Source organism: Lampetra planeri, chromosome 24 (genome assembly GCF_965212315.1).
Source record: "Lampetra planeri chromosome 24, kcLamPlan1.2.h2, whole genome shotgun sequence".
Classification (NCBI taxonomy): Eukaryota; Metazoa; Chordata; class Hyperoartia; order Petromyzontiformes; family Petromyzontidae; genus Lampetra; species Lampetra planeri.
Window position 1 is genome coordinate 10850161 of NC_136130.1, and position 12307 is coordinate 10862467.

Here is a 12307-nt window from a genome sequence, read left to right on the forward strand (position 1 = left end):
ATGTTTTTTTTTGCATTCTGACCATAAGTATTATGGTTAATGCAGTCATGATTCCTTGTAAAAGGTTTCAGTTTGGTGTTTTAACATCCTAACACCTGTTTTGTTGCCAGAAAAAAAGGGAAAAACCTATTCTAATATAAACATGTTGTTGAAACCCGCCACCACCCGACACAGCCAACGAGTAAAGGTTATCACGTAAATTTGGTGGCTTGGCTCTCCAAGACACCGGTGTGCTGTTCTAGTGACGAATTGCCACGTTCTGTTTACGTAACAACCCTTACTAGTTGGCTGTTTCAGGTGGTAGCGGGTTTTCACAACACATTTATATATTTACGCGATCTAACCCCAAAACCTCTATTATGAATGATGGGTATCATTAGTGGTCATTTGGTATCTTAATTTGGCGTAGGCCTCCGCTAGGTTAGCTCAATCGGAAACACTTTGCGCCTCCTATGGTGATGTGCATCACCAAACTAACAGAGGAGAGGAAGGTGTGCTGCTTATTTGGCTGTTCTGTTAAATTGGTCTTTGACTAAAACTGAATTATACCCAAGTGCAAGATGGGGCTCATGTCCGTTTTTGTTCTCAAGCGATTGGTGGAAATTCTAAATTCCTTCTGTGGGGCCCATATTGTCCATCAGACAAGAACGACGATTGAGCAAGTGATGCAACATTTCTAGTAACCATAGCGGAGTGACTTTATTTTCTGGAATTGGACTTTGTAATTGTGTTAGTGGTAACATTGGTGATGATGATCATCACGGAGACAACAGAAGCGGATCTATAATATTCCCAAGAGTGGTGTTCATGAAATGTCCGTACGTTTTTTCTGGTAAATATCAATAACAAATTTATTTTGGGACTCCAGGGGTGGGAGGGGGGTAGCATTGCCTCCATTACTTCCCTTGGATTCACCTATTTGCCTTATAGACAATGTCGATGGCCATGATCCTGTTGACGAGTATCCTCACGATGAATGTTGGGTCTGAGTACTTGACCGTGGCCAGGATACCAATTCACACTCTGCTTCGCTGACAGCGGCGGCCCCATACATGTATGAGGACCACATTGTGGGTGGCTCCGAGTGCGCTGCCCACTCGCAGCCGTGGCAGGTGTCCCTCAACAACGGATACCACTTCTGCGGAGGCTCCCTGATCTCCAGCGAGTGGGTCGTGTCTGCCGCTCACTGCTACCAGACGTGAGTGTGCTGCGCGTGGACCTAAGCGAATCTCGTTGCGTGCTGCGTGTCTGGTGGTGTCAGTGAAGTCGCATCGACTTGTGTAAAATGCAGTGTACACCTACAACTTGGTGATCACGACCTTATCTGAAAATAGCTTAAAGCTCATGTTGTTGAACTCAGACCTAGCCACAAAGAATATTTACTTGAGCTTCACCCATGGGGCAGCAGTGCCACAGCTGGTACTATGAAGAAGCCGATCATATGATTTTGAATTAGACCCATCCGAGCAAACGAGAAAGGGCTATGAGCAGATTGCAAAGGTACACGACATCCTCTTTCCACAATAAGGCGATGTGCCCCAGCAGTTTGTTTTGCTTAGGCGATTATACCAATATTTACAGCACTTGGAAATCTACCACACTGGTCAATTTGGGTTTGTGACAGTGGGAAGTGTCGACGTGATGGCATTGAATTAAATTACAACTAATCTTACAATACGTGCTAGTTGTGCCATGTTGATGCATGACCTTACCATTCGGAACTTGACCATGTCCAGTTTTGTTAGGATTGTTTTGTTCGTGTTTTTTTGTTATTGCTGTAACCAGGTTTCTATTGTGTAACCAGTTCCCCATAAACGATTAGCATTCATGGCCCAATGAGCTTTGCCTGTGCCAAAATAAACCCCCCAAAAAACCTAAAACCTAAATTTAAGCGATCCCCTATTTAAGCGATCCCCTATAAAAATCATCATCACTACTGTCATCCACTTCCTCCACCCCCAGCGCGTCCAGCATCTCTGTGCGCATCGGCGAGCACAACATCTTCGTGTCCGAGGGCACCGAGCAGAAGATCCAGGCCTCCAAAGTGATCAGCCATCCCCAGTTCAACTCAGTCACCTACGACAACGACATCATGCTCATCAAGCTGTCCACGCCCGCCACCCTCAACCAGTACGCGCAGGCCATCCCGCTGCCTTCCTCCTGCGTCGACACCGGAGTCATGTGCACCATCTCCGGCTGGGGCGAGACCTACACCATTGTCGGTGAGGACACAGCGCTTAGACGTCCGTCTTCCCTGGCAAATCCATTCCAAGAAGAGTTTTTTAAGATTTTACAATGTCGGTTTCGTGGTCACTCTGTATAGCTTTCGGATGTGTTTCAGGCTGTACCGCGTCACAGGCTTCCCCCATTTTCTTCCATTCTTTCCGTTCCTTTCTCAATATCTGTCCAGAAGGGATCTCCAAACTCTTGAATTTCATCTCGCCCTGTCTTCCACTGTCTTCATCTGCTTACTTTTCTCAAGGTTTATAAATGCTACCAACCAAATGCATTGCCTCTGCATTACTGGGACTTTCACACTGAGTCCACTAAACTCTCTAATGCCGCCCCCTCTGCTTATGAGTTTCTCCGTCCTCACGTTACCCCAATATCTTTCCCCAGTGTACGATGCCTCACCACTGCCACCCGCGTGTCTCCATACAGGCAGCCCCGATGTCCTCATGTGCTTCCAGGCGCCCGTGCTGAGTGACATCTCCTGCAGGAACTCCTACCCCGGTGACATCACCAACAACATGATCTGCCTGGGATACCTGGAGGGTGGCAAGGACTCCTGCCAGGTGAGGTCCCCTGAAGCGACTTGAGTCGACAAGTCTGAACGGGAGTATGAGCGTCGACCTGCCCTCTTGCTACAAACCAGTGCCAACTCCACCAATCATTCAGATCGAGACAAAGTTAATTGCTAACTGGTGACCCTTTGACCCCTGATTCCGCCACTGCAGGGAGACTCTGGTGGCCCCGTCGTGTGCAATGGCCAGCTGCAGGGCATCGTGTCCTGGGGCCGCAACTGCGCCCGGCCCAACTACCCCGGCGTGTACACCAAGGTGTGCAACTACAACTCCTGGATCGCCAGCAGCATGGTTGACAAATGAGCGACTCACTCGCAAGCCACCTTGCCAAGCAACAAGCACCATGATGTTTGTAATGCCATTAAACGAATAAAACCTTTGAAATGTTGATGCCACATGTTTTTGTCGTCTTATTTTCTTCTTAATAGTGTAGTGGGTTCGAATTAGGTGCACACACACACACACAGCTTGGAGGCAACACTATTAAACGGTAAGTAATATAACACTGTACATGAGGTGGTGAACACCTTCCTCAACGCACTAACACTCTGGAACACGACACAGTGTGGACCAGGTAGACAACGGGCTGCCTGGTCCAGGACGACGACCCGGGACATGAGGACCGATGATACCGTCTTCACTTCGGAGTTCAACAGCCCCGCTCTGCGTTCACACCACGCTTATATCTGCTCTGACGTGGCCGGCTCTGCCCAAGCCACGCCTCCCTTCCCAGGCCACGCCTCCCTTCCCCCACCTCACGGGAGGTCTGGGTCCCTCCACCACGTGACCCCCAGGCACCCCCTTGGGGCCCCCAGCCCTCGTACGGGCCGACACAGTAGTGACGTCCTATGTCACTACATCAGCACGGTACAATAGATTGAGTTGCTCTACTGCTCTGCTATCGACAAATCAGCCCCGTAGTAGCCTATACAGCACGGGACTTCTTAAACCCTTTGGTATGGTGGCCCTATACCTCCCACCTGCAATCCTTGAAACAATAGTATACGTTTAAAAAATATATGTTTAGTTAAAATTGTTCATAGCAACAAAGTGGCCAATTTAAGTAATTTGCTTTGGGTATGTCGAATCATTTGGCCAAGAATCAACTGAGTAGAGTCGATGCAAAGGTTGGGGTGACATGCAAATGAGATGGATTATTTCGGCTTCCCATTGGTCAATTCAAACTCCTCTCACAGCTCGAAACAGGAAATACAGCGTGACCTTTGGGTGCTCCCAGGGACACTCCCAGCCAATCACAACCCGCCATTGTCCTAATTTGAATATAACCCGCCCCATGCAAATAAACTCCTCCCTCTTTTCCTCTCTCCTGCTAGATTTAATAATCGATAGTCGTTAAACTGATCAACCTTTGAGGACTCGATCAACCATTCAGGCATAAGAGTCGATCGTCGTTTCCGGATCACCTCTTCTGAGGGGCGCTGGAACCTTTAAATTGCACGGCGCTCAGCAGTCACCACGTGGTACCTTCCAACAACAACAGCCGCCATTTACCACTAAGTGGCGGTGACGTCAACACGTCGCCTGTGCCAGGCCAAGTGCACTTTGAGGCCGCGTTAAGTGTCGAAAGCTTTCTGACAGGTTAGGGACAGACCCAGGTCCCATGGGTCGACTTACTGAGATGACTGGCAGTTGCACACCAGCTGTGTCCCTTACTGTGTAAGCTTGCTTCATTTTATCTGTCTGGTGCTCCGCTCGTTGTGAGCGTCACTCCTCTAACTTCCTTTGTTGTTGGAGGGCGACTGCCTCCAACTGAACAGTCGCGTCCTTCACGACACAGGCCCACACACACGGCTATACACAGGGGGTGCGCTTTCATATTGAGATATTTTGAGCATCACCACCATCAAATTCACTGCTGGATGAAGGCTGTCATCTTTTTACGATGCGGGGGCGGGGGCGCGTGGTGACGGGATGCGGAGCAGGTGCAGTTCATGTCACCACTCGCCACTGATGTTAGCCGCGCATCCCCAAGACTCACCATTACTCATTCCACTCCGCCGACAAATGTGAAAAAGAGCTTTAGAGCACATCGGATTCCTTCAGGATAAATCATTCTTCTGATTCTGAACTCAAACCCAACACTCGGACCGAACACCGAATCGTCGAATCCCACCCTCCTATTCGTCCAGATCTTCAAAAATCCAATCAACGCCCGAGGTCGGCGTTATGGGTGTCATCTGTCTGTGTACGTCACAGTTACATGAACGTGAATGAGCCGCCATCTCGGCGTCTGTTTGACTGACGTCCTCACCGAGTGGACGGCCAAGATGCACGCGGTGATGTGTGGACATTTGCCTTGTGTGTGACTCTGTCGAGTACGTGTTACACGTTTTGTATGTAGCAGGGCTCGAGAGGAGACAGAGAAACTCACTGCAGGTCACCCCCTCCTATCTCAATCCCAGCTACAGTAATGTAGATACAATCTCATTTTGTCATGCAAACCGGCAATAAGTAACGTTCGCATAATGTAACCAATACAAAATATAACATTTACACTGCTGGGTGGACAGAGACTGGGGGTTTTAAGAAATGTACCCCGTTTCAACTGCCGCACCGGGAAATTGAATCGAGAAGTCTAGCGTGCTATTAAACCGGATACCACAACAGCGCCCTTCATTATGGGAACCTCGTTTGCCAGTAAAAATATTATAATTGTTTTTTTACCCTTCTATCTGGCAACAAAAATGACGCCTTTTTACAAGGAGTCATGTTTGCATAGACCGCAATACCTGCAGTCATGATACCAACAAAAGACATAACTCTGATAATGTGCACTGTCCTTGAAGTTGATTGGTCCACACCCGAGACAGCTTTCCTTAGAGCCTAGTCTCACATGGGTTGGACCAGATGACGCCAAAAGTGCGCCTTTTGGCGTCATCTGGTCCAACCCATGTAAATCAGCTCCCTTCATTTCATACAACCGCACTGTTCATCAAAGCAAGGAAAACAAGACAATGTCAAATACATTACAAAGTCATGGTAAACATATCACGATCATTGTTATCATGAAATGCAATATCGCGTCATATCGTGAATATTTGACATTGCAGCAAGCAGAAGTTTCAAGCAACAATGTAGAAGCGTATGAAAAGCTATTGACTATTGTGCAAGATGCGAAAACCCTCATGAGTATTGAGTGAAGTTGTACATTGTGGTCCACATCACTTCGGTCACCCTCACAATAAACGTGACCAAATTTATCCGAATGACAAGCAGAAGTGAGGCAGTGATATAGAACTGGTACACAAGCACAAACGTGAACAAAATTGTGAAGACTAAACCACACTTAACGTAATGAAAGTAATTTCGGAGCTTCCGTGGAGTAAAAACATGACGACCCCAAACCTAACAAAGTCCATCACTGTTAGATGTTACATGAGGGCATTAACATTGTAAATGTAACAGGCAACGAATTGAAGAGCACGATGTCGGCTTACAGAAAATGGTTTGAGCCTCATGTAGAAAATATCGAACGTTTATTAAAGAGCAATCTGTAGGCTTATATAAATTATGCACACACGTGTAAAAGTACGAGTTTCACAACTTTGTGCGATCCACCAACCCTCGCCTCCACGGCCGGCGTTGTACACAATGACACAAAACAAAGACAAATATCCACCGTACAGCATTAACACACTGTTGGGTGAAGTGCTTTAAGCAAGCACGTATAAAGCCTGGCACCGCACACTAGGGGTGGGTGGCCAGCACCACGCCCAGCGGCCATTGTATTCCTCGTGGCGATGTTATACATTGCAGCAGTCGACATAAGAGAGGCCCAGGACTGGTTCAGATAATCGTCGCTGGTGTTGGCCGTGAGCGGAAATCGAACTCGGGTCGCCGGGTTCGTAGTGCAGCGCGGTAACCTCTACCCTACCACTCCCCAAATGACACAGACACATTCACACATGCAGAGTGACACACTTAGACAAAAATGGACACACGTGTAAATTACTCAAGATGAATATACAAATGAATCATCGACTACAACTGCAAAAAACGTGACAGTCATGAGACGCAGTGAGGCTTTCTTGGATAAACAAGCGTATTCGGAAGCGACTGGAGCTATGCACTTTTAAATACAGATTGAAGTTTGCTGTCCTTCCCCCGCACCTGTGATTAGCACAGTTGGCTACGTTCCGTGTGAAAGATGTTCAACATACATAGTATTACTCAGGATGACTCTCGTTCATGAAAAGTGCTGCATATGGTGGACGTACAGCTCAGCTGCCGATAACAGGACATCGTAGGAAACATGAAAATATACTTTTTTGTGACTAGGCGAGAGTTGATTGAGACACCCTTTACCTGTTAACAATAGAATCCATGGCACATGCAAGGTGTGCACAGAAACAATGGAAAGACGTGTTACAAAACAGTGTTAACGTAAAATGTAGCTTGTCGTAGCTGATACAATGATCTATATGTGATTTTGAAATGTATGTATTTGAAGTTGTTTGAAATAAGTCACATTGTAAGCAGCCAGGTTCTCGTTGAAAATATATGGGAATATGACGCGCTTTTGCAGGTGGTAATGTCACGGCGCTAACTGAAGCAGCCTCATTGGATTGTAAACTTCCCTACCTGATGAAGCCCGGGTAGGGAAGTTCAAATTATGTCGTGAAAAGCCTTAAACCACCGTTGAGTTGTATTGGTTTGAATGTGATCAACACCTTGGCATGTATGAATGTTGTCTTTTTCAACGTCTTTATTTTGTCGAGTGGTGGGGGCTTAGTAACGAGAATTTTGACAAAGAATCTGACACGTGGCCAAATCCATAAATATATGTATCAGTATTAAAGTATTTGACTATTCAAGTAATAAAATATAATAACTTTGACTATGACACATTTGGCTTTCTCTACATGGTATACGTGAATATAGAAATGCAGCAATGTCGTTGGCATAAGTATAAAAGGCACAGGTGCATCCTTGCAATGGATTTATTACAGCACCGCTGTCAGACTTCACTTAAAGGACCACTTAATAGCCCCAGTAGAGGATATTTTATATATGCTTATGTATACTTACATAAGTGTTAATTTTATAGGCAATAATTTTTGCTAAATTGTACGTACATCGGCTAGTCACAGGCGAAAGCTCTCAATTCCGTAACTTTTCCACAGAGATCGGGATGGTTCCACAATTTGTAGAATTGGGCCGCAAACTGCAGAAATACTCTTAATCACAGCTGCCACGTTACACACGCACAAATGGCACCATCTCTACCAAGTATGAGATCATAAACAGAACAATATAAGCAACGTCCGTGGAAAACAATTAATAAATGGAACCAATATTAACGTGTGGAATCGCTGACTCGCAATTTTTTGTCTCAGGTGGGAAAATATCGACGAGTTTAATGAGACAAACATAAGGCATTGGGTAACATAGAAATGAGAATAAGGCCATGAGATACGAGGGCTCTCAACGGGTATAAAAGGGGACCCTCGGCAGTGGTTCAGCATCGTCGTTCAGAATCTTCACTGCACCATGTACGGACTCATCTTCGCTCTGCTCGTGGGCACCGCTGGTGAGACTTTGTGTAACTTACACTGCTAACTGGTTGCGTAGTGAATGGTTTTGGATCGAATTGGGACCCATGTCCAGCAGGGATGGTCTTTGTACGTATGCTACACTTATTTCGCACCGTACGTATCCAACCGTGCTAATCTTTGCCTATAGACATCTGGCAGTTTAACAGCATTGGTTTAAGCAGAGCAGACAATTATGGGTATCAGTTCAACACGTAGGCTTTCGCGACCAATATCTATAAAAGAGGTTTTTGGGTTAGATATATGAATGTATAGACCAGAGGAAGCCTTTTGGCGCCTTTTGGCGTCCTCTGGTCTAACACCATTTGTGACTAGTCTCCAAAGAAAGCTGTCTGGTGTGGACCAATCAGTTTTAAAGACAATGCATATATTATCAGAGTATGTTTTTTTTTGCATTCTGACCATAAGTATTATGGTTAATGCAGTCATGATTCCTTGTAAAAGGTTTCAGTTTGGTGTTTTAACATCCTAACACCTGTTTTGTTGCCAGAAAAAAAGGGAAAAACCTATTCTAATATAAACATGTTGTTGAAACCCGCCACCACCCGACACAGCCAACGAGTAAAGGTTATCACGTAAATTTGGTGGCTTGGCTCTCCAACACACCGGTGTGCTGTTCTAGTGACGAATTGCCACGTTCTGTTTACGTGACAACCCTTACTAGTTGGCTGTTTCAGGTGGTAGCGGGTTTTCACAACACATTTATATATTTACGCGATCTAACCCCAAAACCTCTATTATGAATGATGGGTATCATTAGTGGTCATTTGGTATCTTAATTTGGCGAGGCCTCCGCTAGGTTAGCTCAATCGGAAACACTTTGCGCCTCCTATGGTGATGTGCAAAACCAAACTAACAGAGGAGAGGAAGGTGTGCTGCTTATTTGGCTGTTCTGTTAAATTGGTCTTTGACTAAAACTGAATTATACCCAAGTGCAAGATGGGGCTCATGTCCGTTTTTGTTCTCAAGCGATTGGTGGAAATTCTAAATTCCTTCTGTGGGGCCCATATTGTCCATCAGACAAGAACGACGATTGAGCAAGTGATGCAACATTTCTAGTAACCATAGCGGAGTGACTTTATTTGCTGGAATTGGACTTTGTAATTGTGTTAGTGGTAACATTGGTGATGATGATCATCACGGAGACAACAGAAGCGGATCTATAATATTCCCAAGAGTGGTGTTCATGAAATGTCCGTACGTTTTTTCTGGTAAATATCAATAACAAATTTATTTTGGGACTCCAGGGGTGGGAGGGGGGTAGCATTGCCTCCATTACTTCCCTTGGATTCACCTATTTGCCTTATAGACAATGTCGATGGCCATGATCCTGTTGACGAGTATCCTCACGATGAATGTTGGGTCTGAGTACTTGACCGTGGCCAGGATACCAATTCACACTCTGCTTCGCTGACAGCGGCGGCCCCCTACATGTATGAGGACCACATTGTGGGTGGCTCCGAGTGCGCTGCCCACTCGCAGCCGTGGCAGGTGTCCCTCAACAACGGATACCACTTCTGCGGAGGCTCCCTGATCTCCAGCGAGTGGGTCGTGTCTGCCGCTCACTGCTACCAGACGTGAGTGTGCTGCGCGTGGACCTAAGCGAATCTCGTTGCGTGCTGCGTGTCTGGTGGTGTCAGTGAAGTCGCATCGACTTGTGTAAAATGCAGTGTACACCTACAACTTGGTGATCACGACCTTATCTGAAAATAGCTTAAAGCTCATGTTGTTGAACTCAGACCTAGCCACAAAGAATATTTACTTGAGCTTCACCCATGGGGCAGCAGTGTCACAGCTGGTACTATGAAGAAGCCGATCATATGATTTTGAATTAGACCCATCCGAGCAAACGAGAAAGGGCTATGAGCAGATTGCAAAGGTATGCGACATCCTCTTTCCACAATAAGGCGATGTGCCCCAGCAGTTTGTTTTGCTTAGGCGATTATACCAATATTTACAGCACTTGGAAATCTACCACACTGGTCAATTTGGGTTTGTGACGGTGGGAAGTGTCGACGTGATGGCATTGAATTAAATTACAACTAATCTTACAATACGTGCTAGTTGTGCCATGTTGATGCATGACCTTACCATTCGGAACTTGACCATGTCCAGTTTTGTTAGGATTGTTTTGTTCGTGTTTTATTGTTATTGCTGTAACCAGGTTTCTATTGTGTAACCAGTTCCCCATAAACGATTAGCATTCATGGCCCAATGAGCTTTGCCTGTGCCAAAATAAACCCCCCAAAAAACCTAAAACCTAAATTTAAGCGATCCCCTATTTAAGCGATCCCCTATAAAAATCATCATCACTACTGTCATCCACTTCCTCCACCCCCAGCGCGTCCAGCATCTCTGTGCGCATCGGCGAGCACAACATCTTCGTGTCCGAGGGCACCGAGCAGAAGATCCAGGCCTCCAAAGTGATCAGCCATCCCCAGTTCAACTCAGTCACCTACGACAACGACATCATGCTCATCAAGCTGTCCACGCCCGCCACCCTCAACCAGTACGCGCAGGCCATCCCGCTGCCTTCCTCCTGCGTCGACACCGGAGTCATGTGCACCATCTCCGGCTGGGGCGAGACCTACACCATTGTTGGTGAGGACACGGCGCTTAGACGTCCGTCTTCCCTGGCAAATCCATTCCAAGAAGAGTTTTTAAAGATTTTACAATGTCGGTTTCGTGGTCACTCTGTATAGCTTTCGGATGTGTTTCAGGCTGTACCGCGTCACAGGCTCCCCCCATTTTCTTCCATTCTTTCCGTTCCTTTCTCAATATCTGTCCAGAAGGGATCTCCAAACTCTTGAATTTCATCTCGCCCTGTCTTCCACTGTCTTCATCTGCTTACTTTTCTCAAGGTTTATAAATGCTACCAACCAAATGCATTGCCTCTGCATTACTGGGACTTTCACACTGAGTCCACTAAACTCTCTAATGCTGCCCCCTCTGCTTATGAGTTTCTCCGTCCTCACGTTACCCCAATATCTTTCCCCAGTGTACGATGCCTCACCACTGCCACCCGCGTGTCTCCATACAGGCAGCCCCGATGTCCTCATGTGCTTCCAGGCGCCCGTGCTGAGTGACATCTCCTGCAGGAACTCTTACCCCGGTGACATCACCAACAACATGATCTGCCTGGGATACCTGGAGGGTGGCAAGGACTCCTGCCAGGTGAGGTCCCCTGAAGCGACTTGAGTCGACAAGTCTGAACGGGAGTATGAGCGTCGACCTGCCCTCTTGCTACAAACCAGTGCCAACTCCACCAATCATTCAGATCGAGACAAAGTTAATTGCTAACTGGTGACCCTTTGACCCCTGATTCCACCACTGCAGGGAGACTCTGGTGGCCCCGTCGTGTGCAATGGCCAGCTGCAGGGCATCGTGTCCTGGGGCCGCAACTGCGCCCGGCCCAACTACCCCGGCGTGTACACCAAGGTGTGCAACTACAACTCCTGGATCGCCAGCAGCATGGTTGACAAATGAGCGACTCACTCGCAAGCCACCTTGCCAAGCAACAAGCACCATGATGGTTGTAATGCCATTAAACGAATAAAACCTTTGAAATGTTGATGCCACCATGTTTTTGTCGTCTTATTTTTTTCTTAATAGTGTAGTGGGTTCGAATTAGGTGCACACACACACACAGCTTGGAGGCAACACTATTAAACGGTAAGTAATATAACACTGTACATGAGGTGGTGACCACCTTCCTCAACGCACTAACACTCTGGAACACGACACAGTGTGGACCAGGTAGACAACGGGCTGCCTGGTCCACGACGACGACCCGGGACATGAGGACCGATGATACCGTCTTCACTTCGGAGTTCAACAGCCCCGCTCTGCGTTCACACCACGCTTATATCTGCTCTGACGTGGCCGGCTCTGCCCAAGCCACGCCTCCCTTCCCAGGCCACGCCTCCCTTC

General features: G+C 46.9%; 2 protein-coding genes across 2 annotated transcripts; both read left to right on the forward strand.

The window, feature by feature from the left end:
- The first annotated feature begins 1043 nt into the window (after positions 1–1043).
- On the forward strand, positions 1044–3163 carry LOC144726780 (trypsin-like). Its single transcript, XM_078605675.1, has 4 exons — positions 1044–1198; positions 1963–2222; positions 2662–2795; positions 2958–3163. The coding sequence occupies exons 1-4, from the start codon at positions 1053–1055 to the stop codon at positions 3105–3107; spliced, it is 690 nt and encodes a 229-aa protein (XP_078461801.1). The 5' UTR covers positions 1044–1052; the 3' UTR covers positions 3108–3163.
- Positions 3164–8305: 5142 nt separating this feature from the next.
- LOC144726781 (trypsin-like) lies at positions 8306–11936 on the forward strand. Its single transcript, XM_078605676.1, has 5 exons — positions 8306–8355; positions 9795–9954; positions 10719–10978; positions 11418–11551; positions 11714–11936. Exons 1-5 carry the CDS (start codon positions 8316–8318, stop codon positions 11861–11863), a joined length of 744 nt encoding a protein of 247 aa, XP_078461802.1. The 5' UTR covers positions 8306–8315; the 3' UTR covers positions 11864–11936.
- Positions 11937–12307: the final 371 nt, after the last annotated feature.

Excerpts from the sequence above, each read along its gene's own strand:
- LOC144726780 (XM_078605675.1), top strand. The coding sequence starts at position 1,053 with ATGTATGAGGACCACATTGTGGGTGGCTCCGAGTGCGCTGCCCACTCG. Across the intron at positions 1,199-1,962 it reads GCCGCTCACTGCTACCAGAC|CGCGTCCAGCATCTCTGTGC; the intron begins GTGAGTGTGCTG and ends CTCCACCCCCAG. Across the intron at positions 2,796-2,957 it reads GTGGCAAGGACTCCTGCCAG|GGAGACTCTGGTGGCCCCGT; the intron begins GTGAGGTCCCCT and ends CCGCCACTGCAG.
- LOC144726781 (XM_078605676.1), top strand. The coding sequence starts at position 8,316 with ATGTACGGACTCATCTTCGCTCTGCTCGTGGGCACCGCTG. Across the intron at positions 9,955-10,718 it reads GCCGCTCACTGCTACCAGAC|CGCGTCCAGCATCTCTGTGC; the intron begins GTGAGTGTGCTG and ends CTCCACCCCCAG. Across the intron at positions 10,979-11,417 it reads CGAGACCTACACCATTGTTG|GCAGCCCCGATGTCCTCATG; the intron begins GTGAGGACACGG and ends GTCTCCATACAG.